This window comes from Tamandua tetradactyla, chromosome 11 (genome assembly GCF_023851605.1).
Source record: "Tamandua tetradactyla isolate mTamTet1 chromosome 11, mTamTet1.pri, whole genome shotgun sequence".
In the NCBI taxonomy this organism is placed as follows: domain Eukaryota; kingdom Metazoa; phylum Chordata; class Mammalia; order Pilosa; family Myrmecophagidae; genus Tamandua; species Tamandua tetradactyla.
In genome coordinates, this window is record NC_135337.1 from 82,288,251 (window position 1) to 82,307,206 (window position 18,956).

The 18,956-nt window shown below is 54.3% G+C and overlaps 1 protein-coding gene across 7 annotated transcripts; it reads left to right on the forward strand.

Annotated features, from left to right (window-relative positions):
- The first annotated feature begins 381 nt into the window (after window positions 1-381).
- On the forward strand, window positions 382-17,807 carry RNF126 (ring finger protein 126). 7 transcript variants are annotated; one of them, XM_077121420.1, is made up of 10 exons: window positions 408-519; window positions 4,777-4,850; window positions 12,467-12,565; window positions 12,933-12,996; window positions 13,304-13,548; window positions 15,708-15,780; window positions 15,848-15,917; window positions 16,201-16,294; window positions 16,792-16,907; window positions 17,030-17,807. In XM_077121420.1, the coding sequence occupies exons 3-10, from the start codon at window positions 12,484-12,486 to the stop codon at window positions 17,177-17,179; spliced, it is 894 nt and encodes a 297-aa protein (XP_076977535.1). In that variant the 5' UTR covers window positions 408-519; window positions 4,777-4,850; window positions 12,467-12,483; the 3' UTR covers window positions 17,180-17,807. The 7 variants fall into 7 exon arrangements, with proteins under 7 accessions (XP_076977534.1, XP_076977536.1, XP_076977535.1 ...); XM_077121419.1 differs by lacking the exon at window positions 4,777-4,850 and having other exon boundaries at window positions 382-519; window positions 12,467-12,525; window positions 15,708-15,776; XM_077121421.1 differs by lacking the exon at window positions 4,777-4,850 and having other exon boundaries at window positions 404-519.
- Window positions 17,808-18,956: the final 1,149 nt, after the last annotated feature.

Sequence of the window (18,956 nt, forward strand, 5' to 3'; positions counted from 1 at the left end):
AAAAGCGGCGGGACCCGGAGCAAAACAGCGGGGCGGAGGTTCAGCGAGGGGAGAGGGTGGGAGACGAAGAGGAAAAAGGCCTTGGCAGGGTTTGGGGAGAGGAGCCCCACCCCACGCAGGCCCCGCCCCCAGAAGTGGTTGCCAAGGACACCTGGCCCCGCCCCGTAGGTTCCGCGCCCCAATTCTCCGTCACGCTCTAGACACGCCCAGGTCGACAGCCGCTCCTGATTTGCCCCTCGACGGCCACCGTCACCCTGGACCGCCGTCTCCGCCTGCCGCGGGCACCGCCTGCGTCTCCACCGTGCGTCCGCCCCGCCCCATGGTGTGCGTGCCGTACGTGCCGTGCGTGAGCGTGCGCGGGCGCGTCGGCCGGCGAGGGAGCAGCAAACGGCCGGCGGCGGGCGCCGCGCGGGAGGCGGCGGCGCGGAGGAGGCGGCAGGGGCAATGGCTGAGGCGTCGCCGCAGCCAGGACGGTATTTCTGCCACTGCTGCTCGGTGGAGATCGTGCCGCGCTTGCCGGTGAGGCCCGAGCCGGGGGCGGCAGGCGGGACGCGGGGCCTATTCGCTCAGGCCTGAGGCGAGGCCGACCGCGGCCCGGGCAGGGCTCGCCGCGCCCGACTCTCCGCGCGAACTGCCCCGATGGGGAAACTGAGGCTCAGGCACGAGGCGGGGCCGGTGACCCTGGGGCCAGAGACGCCACCCGGGGAGGAGCTTGGCCTCGAGCGTTACCCGAGAAGGAAGTGGGATCCTGCAAGGAGAGGAGGGGGCGCCAAGTGGCCCCGGAGGAGAGCTCTCGAGGGGACGTCAGACCCCAAAAATAACGCCGGGAAAGTCCGCCTTGCGAGCGCTCGCTTCGCGGGTCCCAGCGCCCAGTGGGGGCAGGTGTAAGTGTTTTGCTGAAATCTAGGTGAGGCCCAGGAGGCTCGAGGCGCTGTCCTGGAGTTCCTCAGCTGCCCGAAGGCAGATCTTTGTGTCCGGAACCTGCCCTCTTCTGTTTCCGGTGGGAAGCTGGGACCTTGGCAGGGTAACCCACCCCCTCATCAAGGCGCTGGAAGGGCCTTCCCCCCTCCCCCAAGGGGCCTATGGCTACTCATTTAGGCCAATACATCCTCGACTGGCTTAAATGTTACTGTGGTCTGATGTCCCTGTGGCGGGGGTGGGGGCTGCTTGTGAAGCTTCAGCTTTCTAGACCCCTTGACAGGAGGATCGGATCCGTAGGGGCGGGTGATCTAGTTTCTAGTGTGTGATCAGTTCCTACCGATCTTTCTCTAGGCTGGAAATGGTGATTCAGTCCATCCCGCCCCCAATTTACAGGTGGGAAAACCGAAACCTGTGGTAACTCATTTGAGAAGTGGCAGAGCCCGTTGTCGTCCTGATGTTTACCACTAGGCCATCTTGTGGGGAGAAGGGGTAGGGTGATGGTTGAAATGAGCATCTAGAGGGGGTTTGCCACGGCAGGGAGGGTTTACTGAATGTCTGCTGGGCATGCTCCAGGTGTGTCTGGACCCATAAGACTGGCAGTGCTTCCCCCAATCTCTAGCCAGGGAGTGTTGGAGGCTGTTTTGGTTTTAGAGCCGGAACTTCTGAGCCTGCCCTTCCAGCTGGGGATTCCCACAGGAGGGAGTGCTGCTGGTAGAAGGCTAGGCCTGAGGGGAGTTGGGAGAAGTCTGTCAGAATTATGATGGTTTCAGAGAAGGAAAGAACAAGAGGCTCCTCACACACCCCACGCCCTGTTCTAGGAGGAGGAGGGAAAAATTAAAGCTTAGCGTGCAGGCAGACTTGGGTGCTGAGACTTGACCCCCCTTCCCCTCTCAGAAGTCTCCCCTCAGCTTCTTCTGGTTTCCTGGGTGCCCCTGCTCTGGGTCTGTCTTCATCGTCCATGTTTGTGGTGCGAGGACCTGATGCCAGTTTTCATTATTTCATTCCAAGTGGCAGTGTGGCCCTTCACTGCTGGTGTGAGCCTCGGGCTGTAGCCAGGCAGCCAGATGCAGAGCTGGTCCCTTCTCCTTTCCTGGCTCCAGGGGAGGAGCCTTGAGCCTCGGGCTTTGACTTCAGCAGATGATCATTGGTCACGTTTGAGACCTTTCTCATCCTGGTTGCTGAGATCCTGTGGTGCAAGGCAGATGTAGCCTTTGCCCTCACAGAGTTTACAGGTGGACAGGGAGCCAGCACTGAACAAATGATGACATGTATTTAATCATGAACAGGGATAAGTTCCCGAAGAGCAAAGAACAAAGAACAGGATTGGGCCCACACTTACCGTGCAAGGTCCTGAAGGTGCCTGCTTGCAGATTCAGGGCTGGGTCTGGCAGGGTGGCTGTTTGTCAGGATGTCTTTGCACCAGGCGTGGGCACACCTGGTGTTGGCCACACCCGGGAAATCCCAGCCCACGTCATACCCCAAAGCGGAGTTCCTGCCCTGTGTTGGCACTAGTCTATTGGTTGCTGCCACGATGGGACACCTGGCTGGTGTGCAGGGTTCCTGGCTGGTGTGCAGGGTGTGTGAAATGCCTGGCTGGTGTCTAGGGCCCCTGGGTGTGAAAGGAGCTGCTGTGGGCTGTGTGTCTGCCACGGTTGCTCTAGAGTCAGCTCGAGGCCCCTGTGTGCTGTACCCCTTGGCCGCTCTGTGGTTTTGGGCAAATGCTTGACCTTCCTTTCCTCACTGTCCTCATCTGTGGGGGTTGGGTAGTGCTTTCATCGTGCCGAGAGTCCATGCACCTGTGTGTGCAGTGCAGCCTGGTGCCTGAGTCCCAGGCTGTGCTGGAGGTGGTGGGACAGGCGGTAGCCAGAGTGTCAGGGCGTGCAAGGGGAACTGAAGTTAGCTGGGTGAGGCAGGAGCCAGACAGACTGGCTGGAGCTGGACGAGGAGGCCTTGAAGGCCAGAAACAGGCTCAGGCTTGCCACTCCTTGTAGATGAGAGTGCTGGGGCGCAGCAGGAATGCCGGTTTCCATGGCCTAACTGTGCAGGGCAGGTTGGGGAGCCCACTGGCAGGGATGTGGGGTTGTACTCCGCTGGACCCCCCTGCTGGTCCCCATCCACATGCCCTGAGCTCATTGTGATTGTCATAGTGCTCCTGAGTGGGTGATCATGGGTTATAGGGGGTTGCTGCTTCACGGATTGTGGGGTGAAGGACACTGAAATGCCTGCCACACTCTGGAACCCCTTGGGCTGCCTGCTCTGTGGCCTTCAGCAACCTATGAATCTCCCGAAAAGCTTAGCTCCTGGTTTTCAGTCCTCTGAATCTCCTGAAAAGCTTGACTCCTGGTTTTCAGTCCTCCCTGCAGGGCACATGGGCCTGTCCTACCTTCCCAGGTAGGGTATACTGCCAGCCCAGGACCCCCCATGTCCCGGCCTCACTGTGGCTGTCAGGCGTGGGCGGTACTTACGCTGGGCCCTGTAGAGGCCGTGACTGCAGTGCCCGCTGGGCCCAGAAGTCAACTCGGTGCCCCTGGTTGTTTTGCAGCTGTCAAAACTGAGGCCCTGGGAGGTTAGGAGAGCAGAGCCCTGAGAGGGGTGGGCGCCAGGGATGCCACAGGGACTTGCAGACATGGCTGCTCTTTTGCCATGTGGGCCTGCCCTGGGTCCAGTACCCTGTCCACAGTGCTATCCCCAGTGATCCCCTGTCCAGTCCTCTGTCCTCAAGGCCCCAGCGCAGTGGGAGCCCCATGGGCTGTGGTGGGGATCTGCAGCTGTACAGGACAGGAGAGGGTTGAGTATCTCCTGCTTGAGCATGGGTGGGTGTGTCTGCCATGAGGGGCACATGTTGTATGTTAGTAGTGGGTGGGCTTTTGGGGCTGGCAGGTGCCAGGAGTGGCCTGGCAGGTGCCAGGAGTGGCCTGGCAGGGTAGGAGTGGCGTAAGGGTGCTAGATGGATGTGCCTCAGGCCACTTACTCAGGGCCATCATGGGGCCACCAAGGCTCAGGTTCCCCCACTTCTTGCCAGCTTTGCCCAACGAGGTGGTGGCTTCAGACCCTAGGTTCGGGACTAAGGTGGTTCCAGGAGCTGTGGGGGTCTGTGTTCCTGAGACCATGCCGGGGCTGCCCAGTGAAGAGTGTGTGTCCTCCTGGGCCTTGCCCTCTTCAGGTCACACTCTGTACCCAGCACACTTGGGCTGTGACGGGACCCCTGCCTGGACCCTGGGCTTGACCCCTGTCGTACCGCAGCTGGCAGCCCCTTGGAGCTGGAATGTTCTTTGGGTTGGAAATGTGGAGGCCACGGGTTTGGTCCACTCCTCCCCAGTCCCTCACTGTTATGGGGGCAAGCAGCACCCAGAGCTGGGCTGTAGAGAGGGACGCTGTAAGTCCCTACCCACCCCACATGGGCCGTTGCACTATATCAGTTTGGGGGGTAGGTCTTCAGTCCTCAGGCAAAAACCAGGCAGTGAGGAGAGGGGCTGTTGGCACCCCCAGGTTGAGTACCCCTCACAGGCCATGCTTCTTGGCATCCTGGAGTGGTGGCAGTGACCTGGACCCAGCCCCATGAGGAGGTGGACTCTCCATCCAGTGTCCCTGTGGTGGATGCATATCTCTGCCTCCAGCCCTGTGAGTTGAGAATGCAGATGACAGCAGTCTTTCAGATGTACCCAGTGCCCATGAGGCTTGAGCCCCACCTGGGATCCCAAACAGCCAGTTTGGGCCTGGGGAGCTGGGACTGCCTATACACCCCAGGACCAGAAGGGGGCTGTGTGTGACTGTTGTCTCCCGCGGCACTTGGGGCATCTGGGGCGGTGGCTGTATTTTGGAGCCCTAGATGCTGAGGTCATCCTCCATTTACAGGTGGGGAGACCGAGGCTCGGAGCCGGGAAGTGACGTTTGAGCAGAGACCCGACTTCTGCGAGGGGGCGAGCCAGGTAGCTATCTGGGGCAAGAATGATCCGGCCGAGGAGGTGGCAGGTGCAGGCGCTGGGTTGGGCAGTGCCAGGCTGGCAAGGTCATGGGGCAGCCAGGTCAGGCAGTGGAGTCTTGTGGGCTGTGACGAGGGCACCACAGGACTGTGGGTATGAGGACAGAGACTTGGGGTGCTCCGCACTGAGGTGGGAGCCCTAGGGAGGCACATGTGGGGCCAGGGTGCCTGTTGGGTGTGTAGGTGATTCGTAGAGAGCAGCAAGGCCAGGGGTGAAGGGCAGCAGCACTCTATGGGGGGTGCCGTTGTCCAGGAGGGCACACCCGTTTTGACTGCAGGTTGGGGTGAGACTGGGGCGTCCATGAGCTCACACTTTGCCTCGTGGCTCAGCTGCTTTTGTCTCCTGCCAGGAAGGGGGCTTGGGGACTCAGACAGGCGCACCCTCCCATGTTTGGGTCAGTGGATTTTCTTTCCCGCCCACTCTGGAGCTTGGGCTGCCGATGCAGTGGACAGAATCCTGGCAGCTCGGGGTTCCACTGAGGACCTAGGGGGAGGCGTAGTTCCTCAGGCAGACCCTACAGACAGGGCAGCAGCCACGGGGTTGGTGGAGCTAGAAATTCAGACTTGCCTGATATCTGGTGGTGCTCGGTGAAGTGTCTAATTCTCAGTTTCCTCACCCTGCGGCTGCCCGGCTGCCCCTCCCTCAGTGCTGCTTCACACAGTCAGGGACGCCCTCCCAGCATACCCTGGCCTTCCGTGCAGAAGAGCAGGGCTCCTGGTGGTGCTGTTTGTAACAGCTCCATTGAGGTGAAGTCCACCCAGTTCACTTATTTAGGGGACACAGCTCAGCAGTTTTTAGTGTGCTCACAGAGTTGTCTGGTTCCAGAACATCCTTGTCACCCCAAAATGAAACCCCACACCCATTCCCCCTCCCCTTTGCCTGGCACCAGGAATCTGTACTCTGTCTCTGTGGATTTACCTGATCAGGACATTTCACATCAGTGGAAGCAGATAGCTCGTGCTCTTCTGGGCTTGGCTTCGTTGGTGGAGCATCGTGTTTTCGCAGTCCCTCCCTGTTGTTGCCACTGATCATAGCTTCCTTCTTCCTTCTGGCTGAGTCATCTGGATGGACCCGGTTGTGCTTCTTTTTTTTTTTTTTTTTTTTTTTTTTAGACAGAAAGAAGGAAGGAAGGATGGAAGGAAGGAAGGGAGGAAGAAAGGGAAACATCTTTAAACATTTTCTTGTTTTTATTGTATTTTGTTTGTTTGTTACATGGGCTGGGGCCGGGAATCGAACCGAGGTCCTCCGGCATAGCAGGCAAGCACTTTGCCCGCTGAGCCACCGCGGCCCGCCCCCCGGTTGTGCTTCTTCATTCCTTTGTTGATGGACACTCAGGTCACATCCGGGTCTGGCTACTTTGGCTAATACTGTTCCAAACTCCATGCCCGTGTTTCAGCCTTTGGGGCCATCCCGAGCTATGGGCTGCCAGGTCACCTTGTAATTCTGTGTTTGACTTTCCTAGAAACTGTCGGGCTGTTTCCCAGAGCATTTGAACCATTTTTTGGTTGTGTTGTTTGTCTTTTTGTTTGTTGAGCTGTAAGAGTTCTTTATATATGTTGGATAGTAAACCCAAATATTCCATTCTATAGGTTGTCTTGTCATTTTCTTGATAATATCCTTTAAGGCATAAAAGTTTTAAATTTTGATGAAATCCCATATATGTCTTTTTTTCTTGTTTGTGCTTTTGGTGTAATTAAAAAAAACCCTCTGCCTATTGCTGAAGCTATTTCCCTATGATTTCTTGTGAGAGTTTTATAGTATTAACTCCCATATATAGGTCTTTGATCCATTTTTATTAATTTTTTAAATGGTGAGAGGTAGGGGTCCTCATTCATTCTTTTGCATATGGTTTTCCAGTTGTCCCAGCACCATTTGTTAAAGAAACCATCCTTTCCTCACTAGATGGACTTGGCATCTTGTTGGAAATTGGCTGGCCAAGAGTGGGTGGATTTATCTCTGGACCCTCAGTTCTATTCCATTGGTTTAAATGTCTGTCCTTAGGCCAGGACCACACTGATTTAATTAGCTTTGTAGTAAGTTCTGAAATCAGCAAGTGTGAGTCCTCAATTTTGTTTTCTTTTTCTAGATGGTGTTGGCTATTTGGGCTTCTTGTTCCATATGAATCTGAGGATCAGCTTTTCTGTTTCTATGAAAAAGTCTACTGGAATTTTGATAGAGAGTTCATTGAATTTGTAGATTGCTTTAGGCATAATTGATATCTTAACTATATTAAGTCTTCCAGTCCATGAGCACAGGATGTCTTCTTTTATTTAAGTCTTTAATTTCTTTCACCACAGTTTTGTAGTTTTTGGTGTACAAGTCCTTCACCTCCTTGGTTAAATTTATTCCTTGGTATTTCATTCTTCTAGATGCTAGTATAAATAGAATTTTTGTTTTCTTGATTTTGTTTTCAGATGGTTCATTACTGGTATATAAAAACCCAACTGAGTTCTCTGTGTTTATCTTGAATCCTCCAACTTTGCCGAATTCATTTATTAGTTCTATGAGCTTTCTTGTAGATTCTTTGAAATTTACTATGTATAAGGTCATGTGATTTCCAAGTAGCGAAAGTTTTCCTTCTTCCTTTCCAATCTGAATGCCTGTTACTTCTTTCTCTTTCCTGATTGTTCTGGCAGAACTTCTAGCACAATGTTGAATAACAGTGGCGACAGTGGGCATCCTTGTCTGGTTCCTCGTCTTAGGGAAAGCCGTAAATTTTTCACCACTGAGTATGTTGTTTTGCTCTGGGTATTTTGTAAATTCCCTTTATCATGTTATGAAAGAAAATCCCCTTCTATTTCTAGTTTTCTGAGCATTTTTATTATGAAAAAATGTCAGATTTTATCAGATGCATCTTCTAATTTCCCTTGTGATTTCTCCGTCGACCCATTAATTGTTTAATAGTATGTTTTTAGATGTCCACATATTTAAGAAAATTTGTTTTCCTTCTGTTATTCATTGCTAACTTTATTCCATTGTGGTCAGAGAAGATAGTTTGTATGATTTCAATATTTTTAAATATAAGATTTATTTTAGGCCTCACATGTAGTCTGTCCTGGAAAATTGCCTGTGTGCAACTGGAGAAGAAAGTATGTTCTGCTGCAGCAGGTGGAGTGTTCTATAAATGTCCATTGGGTATAGTTTGTAATAGTGTTGTTTAAGTCCTCTGTTCCCGTTATTGATCTTCTGCTTGGATGGTCTATCAGTTATTGAAAGTGGTATGTTGAAACCTCCGAGTTTACTGTAGAGCTGTATGTTTCTCCTTCATGTCTGCCAGTTCACGCATTTTAGGACTCTGCCTTGAAGTGCTTCCATGTTTATGTCACAATATCTGTTTGCTGCAGTGAACCTTTTATCAATATATATAGCCTTCCATGCTTCCTGTCCCCTTTTGGCTTAAGCTTTGCTTTGTCTAGCAGTAGACATTCTGGCTCTCTTTGGTTACTGTTTGGGTGGAATGTCTTATAGCTTCGAGTTCCTGCCCAGTGTCCTTCTGTTTCAGCCTGAAAGACTCCCTAGGCATTTCTTGTTGGGCAGGTCTTGTTGTGATGAACTTTTTCAGGTTTTAGCTATCTGTAAATGTCTTTTGAATTCCTCTTCATTGTGAAAGACAGTTTTGCTGAATATAGAATTCTTGGCTGACAGTTTTTTCTTGAAGGACTTTAAAAATGCCATCCCCCTGCCTCTGGCCTCCATGGTTTTAGGAGAGAAACCCATTGTTAATGTTGTTGGGGACCCTGTGTGTGACAAGTCGCTCTTGCCCTGCTGCTGTCAGAACCCACTCTCTGTCTTTGAGTCTGCACAGTTTTGTTGTGATGTGACTTGGTGGGGATCACGCGGAGTCTGTCCTGCTTAGGGTTGGTTGTGCTTCCTGGGCGTGTATAGTCATGATTTTTATCTAATTTGGGAAGGTTTCTGCCATTATTTCTTCAAATCTTTTTTCTGCTCCTTTCTGTCCTCCTCCTGGGGCTCCAGTGCTTGATGGTGTCCACAGGTCCCTCAGCTTCCGTCTGTTTGTCTTCATCCCCTTTGTTCTGCCTGCTCAGATCTCCTCTGTATTTTTTTTAATGGAAATCTCTTTTCTTTTCTCCCTATTTTTTAATTGATAAAATCAAACAAGATACAAACACGGACATTCTTAACATATGAACATTCCATACTTGGTGTGCAGTCAGTGGTTCACAATATCATCACATAGTTGTATATTCATCTCCATGATCATCTCTCAGAACATTTGCATCACTCCAGAAAAAGAACAAAAAGGAAAAAAAAGAAACTCATATATACCATACCCCTTATCCCTCCCTCTCATTGACCACTAGTATTTCCCTCTACCCAATTTATTTTAACACTTGTTCCCCCTATTATTTGTTTATTTTTAATTCATATTTTTTTACTTATCTGTCCATACCGTAGATAACAGGAGCATCAGAGCAAGGTTTTCACAATTCCACAGTCACATTGCGAAAGCTGTATCATACAGTCGTCTTAAAGGAACACAGCTCTACAGTTTCAGGCACTTCCCTCTAGCCTCTCTAATACACTTTAAACTAAAAATGGGATATCTATATAATGCATAAGAATAACTTCCAGGATAACTTCTTGGCTCTGTTTGAAGTTCTCAGTCACTGACACTTTATTTTGTCTCATTTCTCTCGTCCCCCTTTTAGTTGAGAAGGTTTTTCTCAGTCCCTTCATGCTGAGTTCCAGCTTATTCTAAGATTTCTGTCACACGTTGCCAGGAAGGTTTAAACCTCTGGGAGTGATGTTTCATGTAGAGAGGGGGAGGGCAGTGAGTCTGCTTGCCGTGTTGGCTGAGAGGCCATATCTGAGCAACAACAGAGGTTCTCTCTTAAAATTAGGCCTAATTTTAAGTGGGCTTAGCCTGTCCTTTGCAGGGATGTTTCATAGGAACAAACCCCAAGATTGAGGGCTCGGCCTATTGAATTGGTTGTCCCCACTGCTTGTGAGAATATCAGGAATTCTCCAAATGGAGAAGTTGAATTTTCCCCCTTTCTTGCCAGGGGAACTTTGCAAATACTTTTTTATTCACTGTCAAATTACACTGGAATTTATTGGGGCATCACTCTGGACAAACCTACAAAATCTCATGCCCTATTCAAGGTTCCATGTACTGATGGTGTTCAATTAAACTGTCCATATAAGTTATATTAGGAAATGCACTAGTCAAAATACAAATTTTGTACCAAATAAACATTTTTTTTGCTTTAGTCTCACACTATATTACAGTTTTAAAATATGAATTACCATCTATTTTCAGCACCCTGCAATATTGACATTCCTTTTTTCTTCCTCATGCAAAAACCTTTTTAAATTTGTATGTTTAGTCACTATCGTTGTACACTTTAGGCATTCCTAGATTACACCATCTCAGTCTTTATCGTCTATCTTTCCTTCTGGTTTCATATGTGCCCCCGGCCCTCCTCCCTCTGTCATTTTCACATTCAGCTTCGTTCAGTGTCTAACATCATTGTACTACAGTTAGGTGGTATTGTGCTCAGATCTCCTCTTGAATCCACCTAGTGAGTTTCTCATTTCAGTTATTGTACTGAATCTCTAAAATTTGGGTTTATTTTCTTTTTATAATTTCCATCTTTATTTGTTCAGACAACATTTTCCTAATTTCCTTTAGTTATTTGTGTGTGGATTCCTATAGCTCGCTGAACATACTTAAGATAGTTGATGGAAAGTCTTTGACTGATAGTTCTATTGTACAAGTGTCCTCAGGGATGGGTTTCTGGCAAATTTTTTTTTTCTGTGAATGGGCCATTCTTTCCATTTTCTTTGTGTGTTCCGTAGTTTTTTGGTTGAGAAATCTCGTTTTCCCTTTCCTTTGGGATCACTAGGTGGTGGCAGTGGTGGTGGTAGATGCGGACCATTGATTTGTGACTTTTCAAAACTTTTTTTTTTTCCCAAACGGGGAATGCAGAGTGATAAAAGGGGAAGAGAACCTGATATTGCCTGTTTGGGTCTCCCCTATAGCTTTTGCCTGTGCGGGGTGAAACAGCAGCTGCCCTGCAACCCGGCCCCCGCCATTGGAGGACCTGGTTGAAAACAGTGATGGGTGCTGAGACCACAGATCACTGCATTTGGAGGCCTCAAGCTTCACAGCCCATCCTGGCCCCAGCACGCTGCACAGGAGCCTGGGCTGCAGGCCCCGCTGCTTTTGGCCCCTGGCTGGAGGTGGGGGTGGGGCCCTGTACCAAGGATGAGATTCACCAGCACTTATCAGCTTACCAGCCTCTTCCTCCCACTCCTCCCTGGATGCCACCTGTGTTCCACAGGACACCAGAGTTCCAGATATTTAGATACTCCCTGCTGATACCATAGTGGTTAGAGTAGAGGGACTGGTCCTGGAGCCCCTGCACCTGCCCCTTCCCCATGTGTGAGCTGCCCTCGCCATCCACTTGCCCTGGTGGCCCTGCTTGGTCTGGTCAGGCTCTGCCTGCCCTCCTGACCCTGGGCCACCCACCCACGTCCTTCTCTGTCCCATATCAGGAACAGGTGGGGTGGTGGTAGAGGCTTCTGTCCTGACGCTGCCCACATGGGCCAGGCCCCCTGAACCCTGGTTTCCTACTTCTTCTCCACCCACGTTCTCCATTCTCCTCTGACCCCTCCAAGTGGACATGCATGGTATCCCCCATTTGAGTGCCCCATTCCCGTGAGTGACTAGAGGCTGTGTGAGCCCCTGACCCACACACCTGATGAGGATGTGACCCCTTTGGCACTGCTGCAGCTGGTTTTAGGGTCACTTGCCTGTGGGGCCTCTGTTCCTGTCCTGGGCACCATAGCACCCTGCCTGGTGCCCACCGGGCCGGGGCGCCTGCATGCTCGTGAGCAAGGGGCTGGGGCTGGGGGCTGGTCCTGCAACCAGGGGCAGCTGTGGTCCTGGCTGCTGGGACACTCTGGAGGTGCCATGTGGGGGGCTGTGGCCTAGACCCGAACTGTATGTGGCATGTGGGGATGTCACTCACAGGGATTTGTCTCATGCCCTGTGTTGGGGCCAGTATGTCAGGGCCCATTGGCAGCTTCTCAGCCACAGGTCTAGTGAGAGCCTTTATCCAGACGATGAGATGAGAGCAGGGGACTATGCCATGCCTCTAAGCCCCAGAGACACCTCTGGCTGCTAGAGTCATGGCTGCTATGGAATGCTGAGGACCAGGGAATGGGGAGGGCTCTGATGGTCACGGCTGCTGCTCTGGCCCCCATGCACGTACCGAGAGGAGCCCCGGGGCTGGCTGTCAGTGCTCATGTTGGCCCCCCTGGTGAAGAATGACAAGATGCATGCATGCATGGGCCCACCCATCTCGGTCTGTCTTTCTGTTCATGCTCCCCATGGCACCCTTGTCTCTGGCCTACACTTGACCAATGTCATGTGGCCAACCGGAACCAAGCGGCCTCCTGGTGCCCCTCTGCATACCCAACCCTGAACCTCAGCTGGGCCCTCAGCAGGGGCCTAGAAATGATGTGAATGATGGCCGTCCTGGTCAGGGGCTTTCCAGAACCCGTGTTCACCCTCGCCTTTCCTCTCTCAACCACAGGATTATATCTGCCCACGATGCGAGTCTGGTTTTATCGAAGAGCTGCCGGAAGAGACCAGGTGATGCCTGCTGTGTCCCAGAGGCCAGAGAAGCTGGCAGGTGCCCTGGGGCCCTGGCCTCAGCCCGCCTGTCGGTCTCAGACCCTCTCTTTGACCACATGGGGCTGGGGGTAGGCAGCACGGCTGGCAGGAGTTCAGTGTCTGGTGGGCTCTAGGACCCCTGGGTGGCCAGGACAGGGGAGGTGGCAGAACTGGGGGGAGGGTGTCAGGGCTCAGGCCACCACTTACATCCCTGCACGCTGTTTCTTGGTCTGGGAATAGAGGTGATACACTGGGGGGCTGGGGGTCACAGTTCCCGCTTCTCTGACAAACAAGGCTGGCAAGCAGCTTGGGGGAAGGAGCTGTGTCCACATGACTGCCTCCCCACAATGCCCCACACTGCCCACTGACACACCATCTCCCTCCAGGAACACAGACAACAGTTCTGCCCCCTCCACGGCACCCCCGGACCAGAGCAGGCAGCCTTTCGAGGTAAGCCGGGCACACAGTCTGTGTGTGTCCATGGACCCCACATCCGTCCCGAGGCCCTGGGGAAAGCTGTGGATGTTTGGGGGGGGGGTAAAGGCGTGATTGGGGCAGTGAAACCCACCCATCTACTGTACCTGGTTCCTGGGTCTGTCTGTCACCCACTGCCCACCCTGGTGCCCACGCCTGTAGGCCTTGCAAAGTGCGACATTGCCCCTGGCTGGGAAGGAGTCTGCATGGCAAGCTGCTCTGCCTGTGCAGTGCTGTCGTCCTGTGCCTGCCACCTCATCACACTCCCCCCTTCTCCCCACAGAACGTGGACCAGCACCTGTTCGCACTGCCGCAGGGCTATGGGCAATTTGCTTTCGGCATTTTTGACGACAGCTTTGAGATTCCCACGCTCACCCCGGGGGCGCCGCCTGAGGACGGCAGGGACCCTGAGAGCCGGCGGGAGCGTGAGCACCAGTCCCGGCACCGCTATGGCGCCCGGCAGCCCCGGGCCCGGCTCACGGCTCGGCGCACTACGGGTCGGCATGAAGGCGTCCCAACACTGGAAGGGTGAGGGTGGCCCTGCTCCACAAGGACTGATGCTTAAGACATGGGCACCCAACTTGTGAACTCTGGGGGGTGCAGCCTAATGGGCCCCAGGAGCAGAATCTGAGTCGAGGGCCTTTTCAGAAGGCTCCGTGGGCACAGGGTGTGGTGTCATCGTCCCCCTGGGAGGGTGGTCCCAAGTGCACATGTGGGAGGGGTCCAGGCAGCCCCATTAGCAGCCTGGGGGCAGGTGGTACAGTGAGGGCAGAGGAAGGCTTTCAGCCCAGGCTCCCAGCCCCATGGGGAGGTGTTGCTGAGATGGGTGGACCACTGTCCTTGGCCAGGCTGGGAGGCTTATGCTTCCCAAGTGAATGTTCCCCACAGCCCCGCCCTGATAGGCTGAGGGGCCCTTGAAGTGGCTAAAAGCCCATGCCTTGTGGGTCCTCGGGTTGGGAGGAGGGGTCTCCAGTCAGGCACAGGGCCTGCAGCCCTGGGGGCCCAGGCAGGGATGCTTGTTCCTGGAGGCCCAGAGCCAGGCCTTCTGCTCCCTCGCATCTCTGGGAGTAGGGCTCCCTGTTTAACCTCAGAGCAATACAGCAAGGTGGCTCAGAAGGGCTTAGTAACAAGGAAGGGTTCATCTGCCAGGGCCCATCCCTCATGCAGGTGAGCATGGCAGGGTGTCTCATTCATCTTGGTAGGACTCAGCCATATGTGAGTGGGGCTAGCCATGGGGACCCTTACAGCATTTGGGATACCCTGCAGTTTCTGGGTGTTCCCTCACACACCCCATGCCTAGCAGTGTCTGCTTCATTTGGTTCCTGCTGGCCAGGCCCCCACGTCCAGGCTCCTGCTGGGTGCTGGCCCCATCTCTACCTCCCCAGCAGCAGCTCCACCTCTTCTACTTTGGGAATTGCCATGCTCTCCCAGTGCATTTTCAGCTTTGCTTTCTTGTGACCTTTGATTGTAACAGTGTCCTGAAGACATAACAGGGTACAGGGTTGCCTTTTCTTGATGACCTCTTGGCATCCTCCAGGGTCCCCTGTACCTTGTAAGGTCATAGTCCCTTCTTCCCCTGTCATACCCCACCTCCCAAGTGGATGTGGGTGTGTTCTGGGCCCTGCTCCCTCAGTCCCTCTGCATGTTTGTGATCACATGGTAATGACCACCCATGTTAACGGAGGTGTTTTGGTGAACACCTGCACCTTGGGGGTGCCTGGCATGACCCCACTCGGGGTTCCAGAACAGGCCCAGGAGGGGCTAACAGCCAGAGACTGGGTCAGGGTCCATCTAGCACCAGGACCACCCCACGCACTTCTGAGTCTATACAAGAATGTGGGGGACAACCAGCCTTACATCCAGCCCAGAGCAGGGCTCAGGCCACACAATTGCTCCCTGCCCCTGCAAAAGTCCCACCTGTGGCTGTGCACAGGCATTTGAGCCCCTTTGGAGTGCTCCCGGGTATCTTGCCCTCTCGAAGGTCATCAGGCTTCTCTTCCCTCCCCCTGCAGCCTTGCTCTTAGTCTGCCTCCATGAATCATGCCGCAGCCAGCATCCTCCCCCAAGCTACCTGTCTTCCCACCCTTCCTTTCGGGTCTCAAGGGGTGCCCCCTGGATTGCTTTTGGCTGTCATCTCAGGGTGTCTTTGGTTGGATTGGCTGGGACCAGAGACAGCCTGGAGCTCCCACTAGGGGGCTCATTCCTTTGTGGGATGGGCAGTGGCTGTTGGAAACATTAGGGTAGACTGCATGGCACATGGAGCCTTGTGGGCATCCCCAGGGAGGGCTGTGAGGGTCTGACAGGAAAACTGGAACTATGTTGGGAAAATAGTGTGCTCCCACTTGGGTTTTAAAATACAGGGGAGTTGGATGTCGTGACTCGTTTCTGCTCTTGGATGGACAAAGTTTGGGCCTCAGAGAATCTGGACTCAGAACTGGGCTGGAGGGAGACTGCACTGGGGTCCCCCTTGTGTCATGTTTGTTTGTTTTCTAGAAATTATCGTACTATAATTTCTGGAAGGAGCCTGGCATTTTCTGGCCTATCTGTGAATCTGAGTGCCTCCTTGTGTCCAGCTGTTTCTGTCCCCTCTGGGAGAGCTGGGGGCCAGACAGGATGCTGACTGTTCTTGGCCACCTGTGGCCCCGAGCCCTGCTGCCTGCCATGACTGGGCCTTGTCTCTGTTTCAGGATCATCCAGCAGCTGGTCAATGGCATCATCACTCCTGCCACCATCCCCAACCTGGGCCTGGGCCCCTGGTGAGTAGTGGGTACCCCCACCCTGCCTGCCCTCATACCCAGGCGCTGTAACCGGCCCTCTCTGCCTCCAGGGGTGTCCTGCACTCGAACCCGATGGACTATGCCTGGGGAGCCAACGGTCTGGACGCCATCATCACACAGGTACGGGGGCTGGGTCCCTCCTGGCACTTCCCCTGTGGAGTGGTACTTGGGGACACCATGGCTCGTGTGCCAGGACTTCTGCAGAGATGGGGCAGGCACGGGGTTGCGGGTCGGCCAAGCAGCAGTATGTGGCTGGGCCCCGAGACAAATGCTGCCCCATGCTTTTGCAGGTTTAACGCAGCCTCGCGTTTCCCGGACGGAGGCGCCCTGTGGCCGGGCCAGGTGGACTGAAGCACAGGAGCCCGTGAAGGCAGCTCCCGCACTCTCGCCTCTTGTCTTTCAGCTCCTCAATCAGTTTGAAAACACGGGCCCCCCCCCTGCAGACAAAGAGAAAATCCAGGCCCTCCCCACCGTCCCCGTCACTGAGGAGCACGTGGGTATGCTCTAGGGGCTTGGGGTTTGGCTTTGGGGTCACTTCCTTTCGTGGCCCCTTTGTGGCCTGTGTCCATGCAGTCAGACCACAGGTCAGCCAGGAAGGACACAGGCTTTTGTCTATTGCGCCCCTTCCAGGCCTGGCACTGCCACTCTGATGGGCCCTTTCCTTCTGCTGTGCATGGCTGGGCAAAGCTTGGGGCTTTTCTGCCTGCTGGGGTCAGACTGAGTACCCCAGGATCCCATGGGCCCAGCACAGACAGACTTTATGGACACAGCCCTCCTGCTGGCACCCTGGGTTGAGACGCAGAGAGGCCCTAAATTCCTGGTGGGAGGGTCTCCCCACCAGCTGCTCTATCCAGGTTGACAGTGTATGTACCAATCAGTTTCTCACAGGACCCTCATTAGATGATCCAGTGGGGGGCATGGGGGCCAGGGGGACCTGTGGGGATCATGGGGCCTTTGGGGGGCCATGGCGGCTGCTCACCGCCCACCTCTGCAGGCTCTGGGCTGGAGTGCCCCGTGTGCAAGGACGACTACGCGCTGGGTGAGAGCGTGCGCCAGCTGCCCTGCAACCACCTTTTCCACGATGGCTGCATCGTGCCCTGGTTGGAGCAGGTAAGGTTGGAGCTGCACGTGGACAGACAAGGGAGCAGGACGACCCTCCACCTGCTGGGGTGTGTAGTGCCTAGGCGGGCTGTGACTCTCCCTCCCTGCTCTCTGCCTCCATCCCATTGCAGCACGACAGCTGCCCTGTCTGCCGGAAGAGTCTCACAGGCCAGAACACGGCCACGAACCCCCCAGGGTTGGCAGGCATGAGCTTCTCCTCGTCCTCATCCTCCTCTTCCTCCAGCTCACCCAGCAATGAGAATGCCGCCAGCAATTCCTGAGGCCCCGCCCTACCTGGCACCGCCACAGGGGGTCTGGGACGCACTCTGCCTGCCCCCCATGGGAACCCCTCCCTGGCTCCCCACACCACCACGGCCGCCCATGGACTCGAGGCGCCGAGGATGCCTCCCTGTCCCTTGTTAGCGTCCACAGGCCCCAGGTTACTGGAGCTGAGGCTCAGAGGACCTGCCCCACCAGGGGAACGAGGGGCTCCTGCCTTGGTCCCACCTCAATCCTGCCCGGCCTGCCCAGAAGTGTCCACTTTGTGGGCTCCAGACACTGCTGGGCGCCCCCAGCTCCCTCTGCCCCTTTGTCTCTAACCTCGCCCTCTAAATGTTCAACAGCGGAAAGGTTTTTATAATTTTAAATTATTACTGCTTTGAATAAATGGACGTTTTAGCTCCTAAGCGGCCATTTTTCGCCTGATCTGTGGAGTCGGGGAGAGCCGCTTGAGCCAGGGTCACTGCCAGGACAGGCCTGCGGCAGCCACTCCCCACCCACCCATGTGCCCTGGCCGTGCAGGGGTTTGGGACCACGAGGACAACCAGCAGAAACTGAGAACAGATGGTTTTTAAAGGGGAAAAAAATGTGTATGTTGAAAGCTATTTAAAAATACACCGACTCAGAGAAGCAGATGGTCTAGCGTCTTCCTTCCGCGCCATGGTGTGGTGAGAAGGGGCCTGCCGTGCTGGGGGTCTCTGCCCCCTATGGGGGCTGGAGGCTGGGCCGATCTATCCCCACCACCACCCAGAGCCCAGCACACCCAGGGTCACGAATTTGAATCACGGAAGTCAGATCCTGCACAGTAAACAAGAAAATAGCAACGCGTCGCCAGATTACAGAGTGCCACGTAGTGGAGACAGGAGCCTGTATCCGGGTCCTTGGAGGGGGAGTGGAGAACTGGTCACCAGCCCTCGGCCCCTGAACCCATGTCACAAGCGGGGTTTGCCCAGGCTGCCGCATCCAGGTGCTGTTACAGCCTCATTTTCATTTCAGGACACAGTCACCCATGGAACTCATGTTAGAAAGCTGTTGCTGCAGATGGGAAGCTGCACGTGGGGGCCAGAGCCCCTGTAGTGCAGTGTCAGGGCCAGACCCTTCCCAGCTATGTCCCTCCACCTGTTTTTCCTGTGGCAGCAGAGGGCTGGGGCAGTCATGTTTTCATCGTAATTTAAGGATTTTGACAATCATGCAGTCCAAAGCCAGACTGTATAGACAGATGATCAGGAGCCTCCCCCAGCACCCGCCCCAAGGCAACATTTATGCTCATTTATTGTGGACCCTTCTGGAATATTCGTTTTACAAGAGGAGCAAACACATAGTCCTCCTCCACCCTTTTCTTGTTCTTCCCACCCTGGACTCGGTGCTGTTTGTTTCATTTCACGTCCCGTTGGTTAGCCCAAATTGGTGGCTGCTGCTACTACAGACACCACCTCACAGGACCCTCCACCAGGGCCGGGCACCCTGGTGAGTGCCCTGACGCTGGATTTGTGGTGCAAACGCATCTTACAGATGCAGCTGATGCCTCCAGAGATGGGCCATACTGTGAGTTAAGGGCTCCAGCCTCCAGGTCTGCCCAAGACTGACGGCAACTGCAGTTTCTGTGAATCATCTGGCTTATTACAAAGAAGCCCACAAGTCCAACCCAGTCCAAGGACAGATGTGCAGGGTGGGACCTGGGGGCCTCCTTGTCCTCGGGGTGCATCACCACCAGAATCAATATGTGGACTCTCCTGCCACCAGGGAAGTTCCAAGGCTTCAGGTTGACCCCAGGAGCCT

Excerpts from the sequence above, each read along its gene's own strand:
- RNF126 (XM_077121418.1), top strand. The coding sequence starts at position 640 with ATGGGGAAACTGAGGCTCAGGCACGAGGCGGGGCCGGTGACCCTGGGG. Across the intron at positions 12,566-12,932 it reads GAGGCCAGAGAAGCTGGCAG|GAACACAGACAACAGTTCTG; the intron begins GTGCCCTGGGGC and ends ATCTCCCTCCAG. Across the intron at positions 16,295-16,791 it reads CGTCACTGAGGAGCACGTGG|GCTCTGGGCTGGAGTGCCCC; the intron begins GTATGCTCTAGG and ends CCACCTCTGCAG.